The 15,602-nt window shown below is 50.7% G+C and overlaps 2 protein-coding genes across 2 annotated transcripts; both read right to left on the bottom strand.

The window, feature by feature from the left end:
- Positions 1–3,848: 3,848 nt before the first annotated feature.
- On the bottom strand, positions 3,849–6,441 carry LOC136047380 (protocadherin gamma-A2-like). The gene is given in 2 exon segments (XM_065734432.1): positions 3,849–3,889; positions 3,892–6,441. Coding segments are annotated over 2 exon segments (2,520 nt in total). The 5' UTR covers positions 6,371–6,441.
- Positions 6,442–11,995: 5,554 nt separating this feature from the next.
- LOC136047379 (protocadherin gamma-A5-like) lies at positions 11,996–15,463 on the bottom strand. The gene is made up of 2 exons (XM_065734431.1): positions 12,970–15,463; positions 11,996–12,051 (listed from the first exon to the last, which is right to left on the bottom strand). Exons 1-2 carry the CDS (start codon positions 15,461–15,463, stop codon positions 11,996–11,998), a joined length of 2,550 nt encoding a protein of 849 aa, XP_065590503.1.
- Between the last annotated feature and the right edge of the window lie 139 nt (positions 15,464–15,602).

Here is a 15,602-nt window from a genome sequence, read left to right as displayed (position 1 = left end):
CTTCCTTCAAACTGCACAGAAGAGGATTTTGTTTTATGAAAACTTCACCACTTCTCATAAAGTTTCTAACTCATCTCATCATCACACCTCATCTCCTATGAATATGAAACTTCAAATGAAGAAGTTTTAGTACAGGAACTTTTTCAAGTTATTTCTGGAAACCATAGAATCGTATAATCACAGAATTGCTCAGTTTGGAAAAGACCTTCAAAATCATCACGCACAACCTCAACACAACCATACTACACTAACTCTTTACAATCCAAACCATGAGGGATTCAGTCTTAGTTTTGTCACACAAAGCATTCTGTCTTCATGTGTTTGTTGAAATTGACTCAAGGAAGGTCGGGAGTTTCTGCAATACAGCCATATCATTTCCAAATGCAAATGTCTTGTTTAGAAAATGAGAAAGCTGGAACACAGACACCCTGGGAATACAGAATTACAGCTATGAAGAAAGTCTACATCACAGTGTTACATCAAGGTACACAAGAGGCTTCACTCAAAATTTATATGCCATTATTGGTACGCATCATCATTGTACATATAGAGACATATCTTTGCATCAGAGGATTACCATTACCATGCAAGACATTGAAACTGGGATAAAATGGTGCATACATACTACAAGTACAGGCACCAACTATGAAATCAAACCATTGTCCACACAATATCACTGCTGATCCACCTGACGTCCTCATTCAAATCCAGACACTCACCATCCTTTCTCTGCATTCACAACCTTTTCTTGCAATGTGGATACATCCAACTTTAAACAACACTTTGGCTTCTACCAAGAGATAGAAGTCAGTGGCATTTTTTGAAAACAAACAAAACAAAACTGACAAGTGAAACAATTCCTCACCACTCTTCTGATCTCATTCTTCCATCATGCAAGTGTTATTAAACATGAAGTTAAAGTGATGAACCCACATAGTGCCTCTTACCACACCCATGACCTTCTAGCAAAGTCTGGTTTCAAGGCCATCTCACCCAACACATTCAGCCCCTGTGCTATTGGGAAGTTCTCCAACCCAGCCAAGAATGTAATGTGTAGGGTGGCAATCAAATAAGCTCATGGTTGGAAGCCCACAGAAATAAAGAATCCATAATTTTAAATCTCTTCTCATGGGCCTATTTTGGATGTTAAATCTTCTGAGAAACTGGAAGTCATCCTCTTACATTCTCTGCTTCCTTTATCCTCACAGAGAATTTTTTTCATCAGACTGAGACTTTATCAGAGAAAAAGGAGGATTTCCTATTATACAACACTTGCATTTATGAACATAGGAGCACTGTCCAGAAATAGAAAACCATATTCTTGCAGGATTTGGAGGCATGAATACATAATGATGACAATGAAGAAATGAGGATACACCAAAATGTAACAGGGAACTAGTGATGAATAAATGAGGTTTCACATAGGACTTAGAAGCTATTCTAGCTATGAAGAATTGTTCTACATACAGGGCCTTGTACACAAATTTCATTTTAGTGGACCATCACTGCCTCTGGTAACAGGGAAATGAGGATTGTAGGGTATAAAAGGCACAGGCCTTAGCACAAGTCTGAAATCAAACCATGGCCTTGACAAAATAATCTTCCTGTCTCTATACCAGCTTCTCTCCTTTTCCTGTCAACATTCACAACCTTCACTTACATTATCAAAAATTTGCAGCAATTGATCCTATGTAGGATATCAGCAGGAACATTTCATTCTGTGACATTTTAAGGAAACATTAGGATATTGAGAACTTTGTTCTGACTGCTGTGAACATTCAAGTCATGTATGCAAACAGCGTCCGAGTCCCATGGATAAGAACTGGCCTACTAGTTTATTATGGATTCTCTGCCCCACTGAGGCCCAGTGTAGACCTTAACAAGGCAACATGATAAAAAGTACAGAAGGGAAGGACTTCACAGCTGTTCTTCAGACCTCATTCTTCTACCTCATCAAATATTGAACAACATGAGATACAAATGATGAAGACACAGTGGTGCTGTTGCAATGGCATTTGCATTCTAGTAGAGCTTACTCCACCTTCTGTTGGTTGGCATTCATAGACTCCTCTTTCCAGCACACACATTGTCACTGACTGATTCTCAACTGCAACTTCTAGGATTGTCTTGAATATTAGTTGATAGAAAACAGGGTCAAAGAAGCAGCTTCCCAGCAATTGTCTGTACCAGCTAAACAAAAAACATATCACACATGGGTTCAAAGACATCTCTTCCCTCAACTCATACAGAGATGTTGAAAACACTTTAAACAGTAAGCACAAGTAACCTATGCAGTCCTTAATGTTTAAGTTTCAAAACAATCTCATCCCACACATCAAGCTCATGTTCTATGGGGAAGATATCCAAACGTGTTAATAAACAAAAGAGAAAGGCAGTAATCAGGGCAGCAGGATTACTACAGGAAGCACACAGAAATAAAGTAAGTGTGGGCTTAAACCCCTTATTATGAGCTTCATTCTGATAGTTATGCTCCTGAGAAGCTCTAAGTCATCCCTTTCAACTTGTACTTTATTTTTGGTCACAGAGAAAATTCTCTCTTCAGGTAATTGGGACCTTATGAAGGGAAATAAGGGTTTCCCCCAATACAAGACCCTCATTTCCAAGTGATAAGCACTGTCTGGAAATGAGAAACATGGACCAGGATGTTTGAGTACAGACATGAATATGTAAATATGAATATGAAGAAACTCACGAGGTTACAAGGAGATATGTATTGATAAATTAACTTTCACAGAGGAATTTTAAGCCATTCAACTCCTAAACTACTGACCTCTCTATATATGACGTCTTGCAAAATGTTTACTGCCAGTAGATCATTGATGCTCATAGGGAAACTCGGATTCTAGGGTAAATGGTGCAGGCTTTAGCACCAGGGGTGAAATCAAAACAGCGAGCTGCCCTAACCACACTGAGACTATTACCCAGGCATGAGAGCAGCTTCTCACCCTCTTCTCTCAGCATTCACTACCTTCACTTGTATGATCAGCAATAGCAGCATTTGGCACTATCTTGGCCACCAGCAAAGATACATAACTCAGTGACATTGTACAAAGCTGTAAGGTTATGAAAGTCATTCTCTTGACAGCCACAAACATTCAAGATATGTATGGAAGCAGGTCCCCCATTCGACATCAATAATTGATATTCCAAACTTAAAAGGGCTATCAGCTAAACTGAGATCCAACTTTATAATTTGAACAGAAACAATGCAAATATTTTAGATCTACCAAAGTGATGTACAACATTTAAAATTAAGAAATTCAGGTGATAAACCTCTCACACAGCAGCTGCCGTAGAAACTGTTAGAAAAGATTTTCCCATATCTCTTGTAATCAGTTGAAAGATAAAAGAGCAAGAATCAGCACACCACACCCCTTATTTCCTTCCCAAGACCTTCACAATATATTCTGAAGCAACTTGAAGAGATTGACAACAAAAGATCGTGTTGGATGGTCATAGCAGGTAAATAGACACCGTCAAGTAATCTTTTGTTGAGCCTGTTATTCCAATACGTGAACAAGAAGTATCCGCATTATTCATTATACAGTCATTCAGACTCCCGTTCTAGATAGATTCATCATAAAGCGCACGAACATAAAGGAACATGACAAAAAAGCAAAGTGTATATAGATACAGAAAACCTAATAATGAAAAGGAAAAGGAAGGGTAAAAGGAAAAAGAAAGAAACACTGTTTAAATTACGGACGTCATGAGCAAATCTCTGTTGAATATAATGAAAGGAGAAGGAAAATTTAAAAGTCCCGCGAGAGAAAGAAGCAAGTAAGAAGAGTGCAGAGCGGAAAAGCGCAGCTTACGAGAGCCAAATCTCATAACGAGAGACGGGCGGGGAGGGAGGGAGGCGGGAGGAGGGATCGGCCGCGGTGCGAGCACTCACCGTGAGGGCGTCGGTGTCGGAGGCGCGGTGGGGGGCAGCGTGTTCCCCGCGCAGCGGCGCGGGCTCATCGGGCGGCGGGCGGGCCGGGAGCGTGTCGCAGCAGCTGCCGGGCGCGCAGCGCAGCTGGCTCTTGCGCGAGTCGGCGGTGAGCGAGATGTCGTGAGAGTAGGAGCGCAGGAAGGCGCGGACGCCGTCGATGCCCACGAAGTGCGAGGCCGGGACGCCGCGCAAGGTTCCGCTGGGCGGCGGCGGCAGCCGCGAGCGGCGCCAGCGGCGGAGGCGCAGCGCCAGCAGCAGCAGCAGGAAGGCGAGGAAGAGGCAGGACACGGCCGCCACGGCCAGCACCAGCCAGCGCGTCAGGCTGCCGGCGGGCTCGGCCGGCGCCGCGGCGCTGCCCAGCTCCGAGAGCAGCTCGGCCACGCTCTCGGCCAGCACCACCGTCAGCGTGGCCGTGGCCGACAGCGCCGGCCGGCCGCGGTCCTTGACCAGCACCACCAGGCTGTGGCGGGCCGCGTCGCGGGCCATTGGCGAGCGCGCCGTGCGCACCTCGCCGCTGTGCAGCCCCACGCGGAACAGCCCCGGCTCCGTCGCCTTGGCCAGCTCGTACGACAGCCACGCGTTCTGCCCCGCGTCCGCGTCCACCGCCACCACCTTGGCCACCAGCGCGCCGGGCTCGGCCGAGCGCGGCGCCAGCTCCACGCCCGCCCAGCCCGAGACCGCGCCCGCGCCCGCGCCCGCGCCCGCGCCCGGCGCCGGCGGGTACAGCACCTGCGGCGCGTTGTCGTTCTCGTCCGCGATCAGCAGCCGCACCGACACGTTGCTGCTGAGCGGCGGCGCGCCGCCGTCCTCCGCCCGCACCCACAGCTCCAGCTCGCGCACCTCCTCGTAGTCGAAGGAGCGCAGCGCGTACAGCGCGCCCGTCTCCGCCTGCACCGACACGTAGGACGAGAGCGGCGCGCCCCGCAGCCGCCCCTCCCGCAGCCGGTAGCGCACGCGCGCGTTCTGCCCCCAGTCCGCGTCCGACGCGCGCACCGTCAGCACCAGCGCGCCCTCGGCGTTGTTCTCGGGCAGCCGGGCGCTGTAGCGCGCCTCCGCGAACACCGGCGCGTTGTCGTTCACGTCCAGCACCCGCAGCGCCAGCACCGCGCTGCTCCGCAGCGCCGGCGACCCGCCGTCCGCCGCCCGCACCGTCACGTTGTACTCCGACGCCTGCTCGCGGTCCAGCTCCCGCGCCGTCACCACGCTGTAGTAGTCGTCCAGCGCCCGCTCCAGCCGGAACGGGACGCCCTCGCCGAGGCTGCACCGCACCTCCCCGTTGCCGCCCGAGTCGCGGTCCTGCACGTGCACCAGGGCCACCACCGTCCCCGGCGCCGCGTCCTCCGAGATCTCGCTCAGCGCCGACCGCACCGAAATCTCGGGCGCGTTGTCGTTCACGTCCGTCACCGAAACTGTGATCTTTGCCGAGTGAGAAAGGCCACCTCCATCGTGTGCCTGTACGAATAGTTCGTAGAAATCGGTTACCTCGAAGTCCAAATTCCTCATAAGCTTGATCGCACCAGTCTCTGGTTCCAGAAGAAATGTGTTGGAAGCCATCTCTAAAATTTCTTGTATGTATTTCACGTCTCCGTTGGTTCCGTCGTCGGGGTCGGTGGCGGTAACCCTAAGCAGCGTGGTGCCCACGGGCACGTCCTCGGGCACACGCACGGCGTACACCGCCTGGCTGAAGGCGGGAGCATTGTCGTTGGCGTCCAGCACAACCACACGGATGCGCGCCGTGCCCGTCCGCGCCGGCTTGCCACCGTCGCTCGCTCTCAGCAGCAGCTCGTGAAACGCCGCCTCCTCCCGGTCCAGTGCCTTGGCCAGCACCAGCTCGGGACGCTTCTCGCCCTCGGCTCCCGCCTGCACGGACAGCGAGAAGTGCTCGTCGCCGCTCAACGCGTAGCTCTGCAGGGAATTCAACCCCACATCTGGGTCTTGCGCTTTCCTCAAGAAATATCGCATTCCTACAGAAGCAATCTCGTTGATTCTCAGTTCGATTTCTCCCTCTCCAAAGTTGGGCGCATTGTCGTTAATGTCCGTGATTTCCACTTCAGTTGCGTACACCTTCATCTCTCCCTCCACGATCAGCTCGCAGCGCAGCACACATGGCTCTACGTTCTCGCAGATCCGCTCCCTGTCTATCCTGTCGGCCGTCACCAAGTGTCCGCTGTTGGCATTCAGAGCGAAGTACTGCGTCCTGCCTTGGGACACAACTCGGGCGCCGCGGGCGCGCAGCGCCGCCAGCTCCAGCGCCAGGTCCTTGGCCACGTCGCCCACGAACGAGCCCTTGGGCAGCTCCTCGGGCACCGAGTAGCGCAGCTGCCCCCACGCCGCCTCCCACGCCGCCACCAACACGCAGCACAGCAGCAGCGCCCGCCGCCTCCGGCCCCAGCGCCCTTCTCTCGCCGCGCACATCTCCCGCACCGCACCAACCGCCGGCACCTCACGCTCGCCGCTCCGGCGCCGCTCCGCCTCCCGATTCTGCTCCCGCTTCCGTCTCGCCTTCTTCTCCGGCTCCGTCTCTCCTCTCGGCCGCCGCCGAGCGCTCCCGCCGACCCTCCGCTTCGCCGCAGCACCGCGGTGCCGCTCGCAGCCCTTCCGGACGCCGACACAGCGAGAGAGCGAGTGAGCGAGCGAGCCGGGCCGCAGCGGGCGGGGCTGGCTGCAGCGCTCCGCTCCTTCCTCTCCTCCGCGGTGAACAGCGGCGCCCACAGCCTCCGCCCGGCACTGCACGCACGGCTCCACCGAGCGCCGCCGCTGCCTCTGCCGCGGGAACCGCCGGGACCGCACAACCGCCGCTTCATGCGCTATCTTAGTACACAGATGGTACCGTCTGCATTTTCTGGTTTCTCGTCTTTCTTCCTTCTCCTCCTCCTGTCGGCTGAAGCAATCTTTCCTGTTAATAACTGGTTTTCCCGGCCTTTCCTGGTAGAGAAGTGGTATTGCTTTCTTCTTTTGCTTATTTCCAACACATATGCATTTATGTCTCTGTTGAGAATTCCATCTCTGAACTTGTCGAGTCTTCTCTGTTTTTCTGCAACTGCCTTTTCTCCATCCTGTACTCCTGTTATTTTTTCTTTTAGTATTTCGGCGATTATTTTTTTCTTTGCTAAATGATATGTTCATCCCTAATAACTGTTGTTTCCGTTTCAAAACCATCTCTTTGACTCCTTTACGCATAATAATGGAGCCCAACCTATGCTTTTTTTCCAGTGTATTTCGGAGTCAAATTCACATTCCGTCTGTCTTCTCCTTGAGTGAATGGCTGAGGAATCCACAGTTCCATGAGCCCTCTGAAACCTTTGCCCTGTACCTCCATTCCTCCAAGTACTGAGGACAGCCCATAAGACCTGGAGACTGTTGGCCACAAGTACTCCGACCTGATCTGCACCACGTTCCAGTGTAGCCAACATTCCTTAAGGCGATGAGAGCTCATGGGTGTATGCAGTGCTTTATGACCTTGTGCTGCCTCTTACATGCAGCAATGTTTGGAAGAGCTTGGCTGTGTTCTGCAAAAACTCTTTATTTCAAAGCAGCAGTTCAGACACATCATACATTTCTGTCTCTACGTATTAAGAAAAGTCTCAAGCTGTCCCTAACGAGGGGAACTACTGTTGTGTACTTTTGCACTGACACAAGTCTGCTTTGAAAAGTTGCATCCCAGAGCACTACTCATCAATAACACTTCAAGCCGCACCTTCTGCAATGGGTAGAAGACCATGGCTGCATTCTCCAAAACTATCTCCTGCTAAGCAATAGCTCAGTTGTTTGATGTATTTCTGGTTCTAATTGTAAGGAACCAGCTGCTCCATGTGAGGGACACTACTGTGGTGCATGGTGGCATTGACACTACTTTGCAACTTTGCCTTAGAAAGTTATCTTGCAGAGCACTTGGAAGTCACTGAAAATTCAAGCTGTATCTTCCTTTGTCATGATTTTACATCCAGTGGCCCTGGTTGAAGGCTCATGCTGAGATTTTCATTCAAGATTGCCATGTCATGGTACAAGAAAGGAGCTTAGTGAAAATGATACAAACCTTGACACAACACAAGGGATCAGAACATGGCACAGGCAAACAAAATTGCTGACCCCTCTGTCTCCCTGTTTCAAGGTCTGACTTGATGTTCTTTTTACTGCTTGTGCACTCTGTATTTCAGTTACAAGAAGAATAATCTCTTGCCATTGGAAAACCAGGATATGTACAAGCAAGTGTCTACACAGAAGTGACAGAGAAGTAATTTCTGCCACTGTCTGGTTGAGCAGTCTTACCTTTCAGTTCCATATGTATATCTGCACTCTTAGAAAGTAGTTGAAAACTCCAGTCTTGCTTTCTTTTCACTTAAATTTCTGATCAGATATCTACTCATACACTAGAAGAAAACACCATGGAACTTGCTGTGAAGGAATCCTCATCCCATCAGAGACATGCATCTAGTTTTACCTGCAGGGCATTATGAAAGCACAGCATGGAATTAGGTATGGCCCTAGATCAGTGTTTGCAGTGGACATCTCCTCATATAATTCTTCCTTTTTTGATTTGTCTTCAACATCATAAAATCTAGTCTCTCCAACTGGACTCTATCTCTTTCATTTGCCAAACCAACTCTACATATACAGGTTTTCCAAATACTCTTAGTGAAACCGACAATGGTTTATGGGCCAGTTCAGCCTGGTTTTGTGACTAATTGGGGTGGAGGGACACACAGATCCATGCTGCAGAAGAAGGGGGGAAAAAAGGGAAAAACAGTCAGGAAATGGGCCTAAAAACAAAACATCTGCAACATGCTAATGGAGAAAAGCAGCTTATAAAATATGATAGTATAATGCAAGATGAGGCACTATAATTTAGTATAACTGGAATCAAAGCAAAGAAACCAAATACATGACAGAGAGTAAGTGTGTCCAAAAGGAAAAGCCTTACTCCAGTGCTGAAGGTGAGACAGCTAGGGACCACACAGCACAGGTCTTGGCATCAGATGTGAAAGCAAAGAAATGTCTGGACTAAGCCTCTTCTGCCCAACAGTTTTCCAAACTCTAAGCCAAGCCCTCACATGCTGCACTTTGAAGCCAGACTTTGTTAGCATCATGGGCAGTATCCATATATCTACTACATGTCAGACAATACCAAGAACATTTCATTCACTGACATTGTTTTGGAAGAGAAATATGTCCAAGTCTTAGCCATGACAACTGCAAACATTCAAAGTAGAGAAAAAACACCATCATTTCTAAAAGTCTCACAGACTTTTCCATCTTTTAAGTTACATGCCTGAAGCACAAAAATAAAAAAAGGAAAAAAACGCAATTAACCACACATTTCCAGGCATCCACAACAGCTGTAACTCTACTGAAGTCTCATGACAGTGGCTTATGTGAGCAAGGAGCATGAACAGATGGCAGATTCCTAAAGAAAATTTTAACAGAAAAAAAAAAAAACAACCACTAGTTTTGGTGCTATTTTAGAATTTAACATGTATACATTGACATAAGATCAGAAACAGATATAATTAGTCAAGAAGGGTATAGAAGCATTCAAAGAGTAATGTGGCAGAGAAAATCCTCAAGAGAGAATAATGGTCTTCTCTGTGGGCACTAAAATTCAATCCTACGTCTGGAATTCGATGCATTTTCAAGATGCTGATAAGGCCCAAAACACTTCCCCTAAAGTACACAGTAATGGATTTCATTTTAGGAAAACTTACTAATTTCTCATAAAATTTATAACTCTCCCATTCAACTACTATGAATATGAAACTTTAATAAAAAACAAGTTCATACAGGAAATTCTGCACATTGTTTCAGGAAATTGTGAGGGATTCAGTCTCAGTTTTGTCACACGTAATACTCTGTTTCCATGTGTTTGCTAGGACTTGCTCAAGGAGGGTCAGGATTTTCTGCAATACAGCTGTATAATTTCAGGAACCCATACAATCATAGAACTGCTCAGGCTGGAAAAAACTTTCAAAATCATCGAGTCCAGTGTCAACTCAGAAGTACTTCGCTAACTCTTAATAAACCAAACATGAGGGATTGAGTGTCAGCTTTGTCACACAAAATATTCTGTCTTGATAAGTTTGTTGAGATTTGTTCAAGGAAGGTCACGAGTTTCTGCAATACAGCTGTATTGTTTCCAAATGCAAATGCCCTGTTCAGAAAATGGGAAACTTGAGACACAGCCATCCTGGGAACAAAGGCCTATAAACACAATTGCAGCTATGAAGAAACTCTACATCACAATGTTATATCTAGATACACAACAGGCTTCACACAAGGTTTATAAGCCATTTGAGATATACATTATCATTCTATATACAGATATCATTCTATACACAGAGACAAATTTTGACATCAGAGGATTACCATTACAGTGCAAGATGTTGAAACTGGGAAAAAATGGTGCATATATATTGCAGGTGCTGGCACCAACTGTGAAATCAAACCACTATCCACACAGTATCACTGCTGACCCACCTGCTGTCCCCATGCAAATGCAGACACTCACCATCCTTAAATGGCTTTCACAACCTTTATTGGCACTATGGATACATCCAACTTAAATCTGTACTTTGGCTTCTAACAAGAGCATGTCATTCAGTGTCACTCTAAAGAAACAAGCACATCCATGTCCTTTTCCTGTCTGTTGTAAACATTCAAGTCAGATTGTCCTGTTTATTGAGGGTTCTCTTCCACATTATGGACCTGTTTAAAATTTGACAACAAACACGGCAAAACTGATAAGTAAAACCATTAATTACTGCTCTTTAGTTCTCATTCTTCAATCTTGGCAAATGTAATTTCAGATGAATTTAAAGTGATGAATCCACAAAGTGATTCTTACATACACTAGCACAGTTTGCTTCATTTCTGTCAGATCAAAGGTTGAACAATCCTCTTTCCTCCAAAAGTTCTTCACACACAGCATCCCCAAGCCAGTCCCAAATCACACTGCTATGATTGCCTTCAATATTTATTGATAAGAAAATAAGGACCAGTAGTCTAGACCACTTCTCTACCACATGTGCGAAGGTCATGACAGGGAGAGACATTTCTTCTCTCAACATATTATCGTGTAGTGAACGTGTGAAGAGTTTCAATGGAAACCAGAGATCACACATACAGTCACTGAACTTCAGTTTCAAGACTATCTCACCCAACACACACAGCACCTGTGTGATTGGGAGGTTATCCAATCCTGCCAACAATGCAAAGAATAAGGTGGCAATCAAAGCAAGTTCATTGTCAGAAGCACAGAGAAATCAAGAAATCATAAGATTAAGCCTCTTCTCATGGGCCTATTTCAGAAGCTAGGGCTTCTAAAATAACATAACACCTTGTTTAATCTTCCTCTTCCCTTTTCCTCACAGAAAAAAAAAAATTGTATGGAGCTGATTGAGACCATGTCAAAGGAAGGAAGAATTTCCTGTAACACACTTGCATTTTCCAGTGTAAGACCATTGGCCAGGAACAAAAAATATGAACCATAACCATCCAGGAAGTATAGGACTCAGCACACAAAGACCACAATGAGGGAATTTACTATTATATGGATACAGGAAACTAGAGATGCATAAATGAGGTTTCACACTGGGATTATATGCCATTTCAGCTATAAAGAACTGTTCCACATACTATTTGTGAGAAATTTTCATTTTCAGGTGTCTGACGCTGCCTCGTATGACAGGGAAATGAAGATTTGAGGATTTCCCTGTAAATTGCACAGCACCAGGTATGAAAATAAACTGCACCCTCTCTAAACCACACTTATCACCTATTTCCCAGACTCGACACTAGCCTCTCACCCTCTTCTATCAACATTCACAGAATGTACTTCAGCAAACAACAGTAGCAACATTTGGCACTAACCTATTCACAAGCTACAATCTTTCTTTCAAAGACATTTTACAGAAATCTAAGAATACAGAATTCCTCCTATTGACAGCTTTAAATATTCGAGGCATGTACAGAAACATATGCCCCATGGCCCGTCTCTAAATGATATTTCAGTCTAGAATGGGTTACCAACTACACTGAGATCTGCCTTTAGAATTCAAAAAGAAATGAGGCAAAAATGTTAAACCTACCAAAGTGGTGAACAGCATTGTCACTGCAGAGACATCACTCTTGGATCTGCCCAAACATAATGAAACTAGACAATAAAGCGATAAAACCCTAACATGACAGGTGCAATAGAAAATGTAAGCAAAGATACAACAAGATTTATTGTTATCAGGTCAGAAGATGAATAGATAGAAGAATGAGAAGCAGCAAAACACATTCCCTACTTTCCTCACAAGCCATTCACACAAATCATTCCAAAGCAATTGATAAACACTACCTTCTGTAAATATCGTGTTTAATTGTGATAACAGGCAAACTGAAGTAGTCAAAAAATCAACCACTCATCTGTATGGGGACTGCTGAGTCACGACCTGAACCACTGACTGAGAACCCGAAAGACCCGGTCAGCAATGGGAACGCAGATGACGGCATACAGCCGTTCGACCGGAAGGGGTCGCTCCTGTCCGCGCTTAGACCTCGGTTAGGGGGTAACTGCCCCTGAGGTAGGAACTATACCGGAGACCTCACCTTAGGAGTTCTTTCTCTTCAAGTCTAGACCCTTTCAAATGGGTGAGTACTTATTTTTTATTCCTAAAGTAACATCTGCCTATTTCGGCTGGTCCCTATGCCATTACAGTCATGAAGTTCATCAAGCACACTGAGGTGTATTGATAGAGAAGACCTAAATATAAAAAGACATTTTAAAGAGATCGGAACAAGCTGAGAGCATACTGGGGAAGTAAGGAGCAAACACTGTGCAATTTAGGGTCGTCAAGAGCAAATCCATGGAGAATACAGCGAAAGGAGAAGGAGACTTGTACTGTCAACAGCCCCGTGAACAAAAGAAGCCTGTAAGAAGAGTGAGGAGAGGAAAAGAGCTGTGAAGAAGAATCAAAGCCCGGACGAGAGGCGGAAGGGGAGGGAGGGAGGGAGTCGGGAAGCGGGATAGGCCGCGGTGTGAACACTCACCGTGAGGGCGTCGGTGTCGGCGGCGCGCTGGGCGGCAGCGTGTTCCCCGCGCAACGGGGCGGGCTCGTCGGGCGGCGGGCGGGCCGGGAGCGTGTCGCAGCAGCTGCCGGGCGCGCAGCGCAGCTGGCTCTTGCGCGAGTCGGCGGTGAGCGAGACGTCGTGAGAGTAGGAGCGCAGGAAGGCGCGGACGCCGTCGATGCCCACGAAGTGCGAGGCCGGGACGCCGCGCAAGGTTCCGCTGGGCGGCGGCGGCAGCCGCGAGAGACGCCAGCGGCGGAGGCGCAGCGCCAGCAGCAGCAGCAGGAAGGCGAGGAAGAGGCAGGACACGGCCGCCACGGCCAGCACCAGCCAGCGCGTCAGGCTGCCGGCGGGCTCGGCCGGCGCCGCGGCGCTGCCCAGCTCCGAGAGCAGCTCGGCCACGCTCTCGGCCAGCACCACCGTCAGCGTGGCCGTGGCCGACAGCGCCGGCCGGCCGCGGTCCTTGACCAGCACCACCAGGCTGTGGCGGGCCGCGTCGCGGGCCATTGGCGAGCGCGCCGTGCGCACCTCGCCGCTGTGCAGCCCCACGCGGAACAGCCCCGGCTCCGTCGCCTTGGCCAGCTCGTACGACAGCCACGCGTTCTGCCCCGCGTCCGCGTCCACCGCCACCACCTTGGCCACCAGCGCGCCGGGCTCGGCCGAGCGCGGCGCCAGCTCCACGCCCGCCCAGCCCGAGACCGCGCCCGCGCCCGAGCCCGAGCCCGAGCCCGAGCCCGAGCCCGAGCCCGAGCCCGGCGCCGGCGGGTACAGCACCTGCGGCGCGTTGTCGTTCTCGTCCGCGATCAGCAGCCGCACCGACACGTTGCTGCTGAGCGGCGGCGCGCCGCCGTCCTCCGCCCGCACCCACAGCTCCAGCTCGCGCACCTCCTCGTAGTCGAAGGAGCGCAGCGCGTACAGCGCGCCCGTCTCCGCCTGCACCGACACGTAGGACGAGAGCGGCGCGCCCCGCAGCCGCCCCTCCCGCAGCCGGTAGCGCACGCGCGCGTTCTGCCCCCAGTCCGCGTCCGACGCGCGCACCGTCAGCACCAGCGCGCCCTCGGCGTTGTTCTCGGGCAGCCGGGCGCTGTAGCGCGCCTCCGCGAACACCGGCGCGTTGTCGTTCACGTCCAGCACCCGCAGCGCCAGCACCGCGCTGCTCCGCAGCGCCGGCGACCCGCCGTCCGCCGCCCGCACCGTCACGTTGTACTCCGACGCCTGCTCGCGGTCCAGCTCCCGCGCCGTCACCACGCTGTAGTAGTCGTCCAGCGCCCGCTCCAGCCGGAACGGGACGCCCTCGCCGAGGCTGCACCGCACCTCCCCGTTGCCGCCCGAGTCGCGGTCCTGCACGTGCACCAGGGCCACCACCGTCCCCGGCGCCGCGTCCTCCGAGATCTCGCTCAGCGCCGACCGCACCGAAATCTCGGGCGCGTTGTCGTTCACGTCCGTCACCGAGATCGACACCTTCGCCGTGTCGAAAAGTCCACCGCCATCATGCGCCTGTACCTCCAGCTCATAAGAGTATTCTACTTCGAAGTCTATGTTGCTCATTAAGCTGATTTCTCCCTTATCAGGCTCTAGTCTGAATAACATCGATGCCTTCTTCCTTATTTTCCTCAGGGAGTATTTCACGTCTCCGTAGATTCCGTCGTCGGGGTCGGTGGCGGTGACGCTGAGCAGCGTGGAGCCCACGGGCACGTCCTCGGGCACTCGCACGGTGTACACCGCCTGGCTGAAGGCGGGCGCGTTGTCGTTGGCGTCCAGCACAACCACGCGAATGCGCGCCGTGCCCGTCCGCGCCGGCTCGCCACCGTCGCTCGCCGTCAGCAGCAGCTCGTGAAACGCCGCCTCCTCCCGGTCCAGCTCCTTGGCCAGCACCAGCTCGGGACGCTTCTCGCCGTCGGCTCCCGCCTGCACGGACAGCGAGAAGTGCTCGTCGCCACTCAATGCGTAGCTCTGCAGGGAATTCGAGCCCACGTCCGGGTCGTTAGCTTCGGGTAGGGAAAACCTCGTCCCCGGGCCTGCCATCTCGCTGATTTTCTCCTCCATCTGTAATTCCTTGAAACTGGGCATATTGTCGTTTATGTCCGTGATTTCCACTTCGATTGCGTACACCTTCATCTCGCCCTCCACTATCAGCTCGCAGCGCAGCACGCATTGTGGTTCGTTCTGGCACATCTGCTCCCTGTCTATCCTGTCGGCCGTCACCAAGTGTCCACTGTTGGCGTTCAGAGCGAAGTACTGCGTCCTGCCTTGGGACACAACTCGGGCGCCGCGGGCGCGCAGCGCCGCCAGCTCCAGCGCCAGGTCCTTGGCCACGTCGCCCACGAACGAGCCCTTGGGCAGCTCCTCGGGCACCGAGTAGCGCAGCTGCCCCCACGCCGCTTCCCACGCCGCCACCAACACGCAGCACAGCAGCAGCGCCCGCCGCCTCCGGCCCCAGCGCCCTTCTCTCGCCGCGCACATCTCCCGCACCGCACCAACCGCCGGCACCTCACGCTCGCCGCTCCGGCGCCGCTCCGCCTCCCGATTCTGCTCCCGCTTCTGTCTCGCCTTCTTCTCCGGCTTCGTCTCTCCTCTCGGCCGCCGCCGAGCTCTCCCGCCG

This window comes from Cyrtonyx montezumae, unplaced genomic scaffold, assembly GCF_038088225.1.
Source record: "Cyrtonyx montezumae isolate F1298 unplaced genomic scaffold, pur_monq_1.0 scaffold_18, whole genome shotgun sequence".
Lineage (NCBI taxonomy): Eukaryota > Metazoa > Chordata > Aves > Galliformes > Odontophoridae > Cyrtonyx > Cyrtonyx montezumae.
The sequence above is the reverse complement of the archived record's forward strand: the minus strand, read 5'-3'. Positions and strand labels throughout refer to the sequence as shown.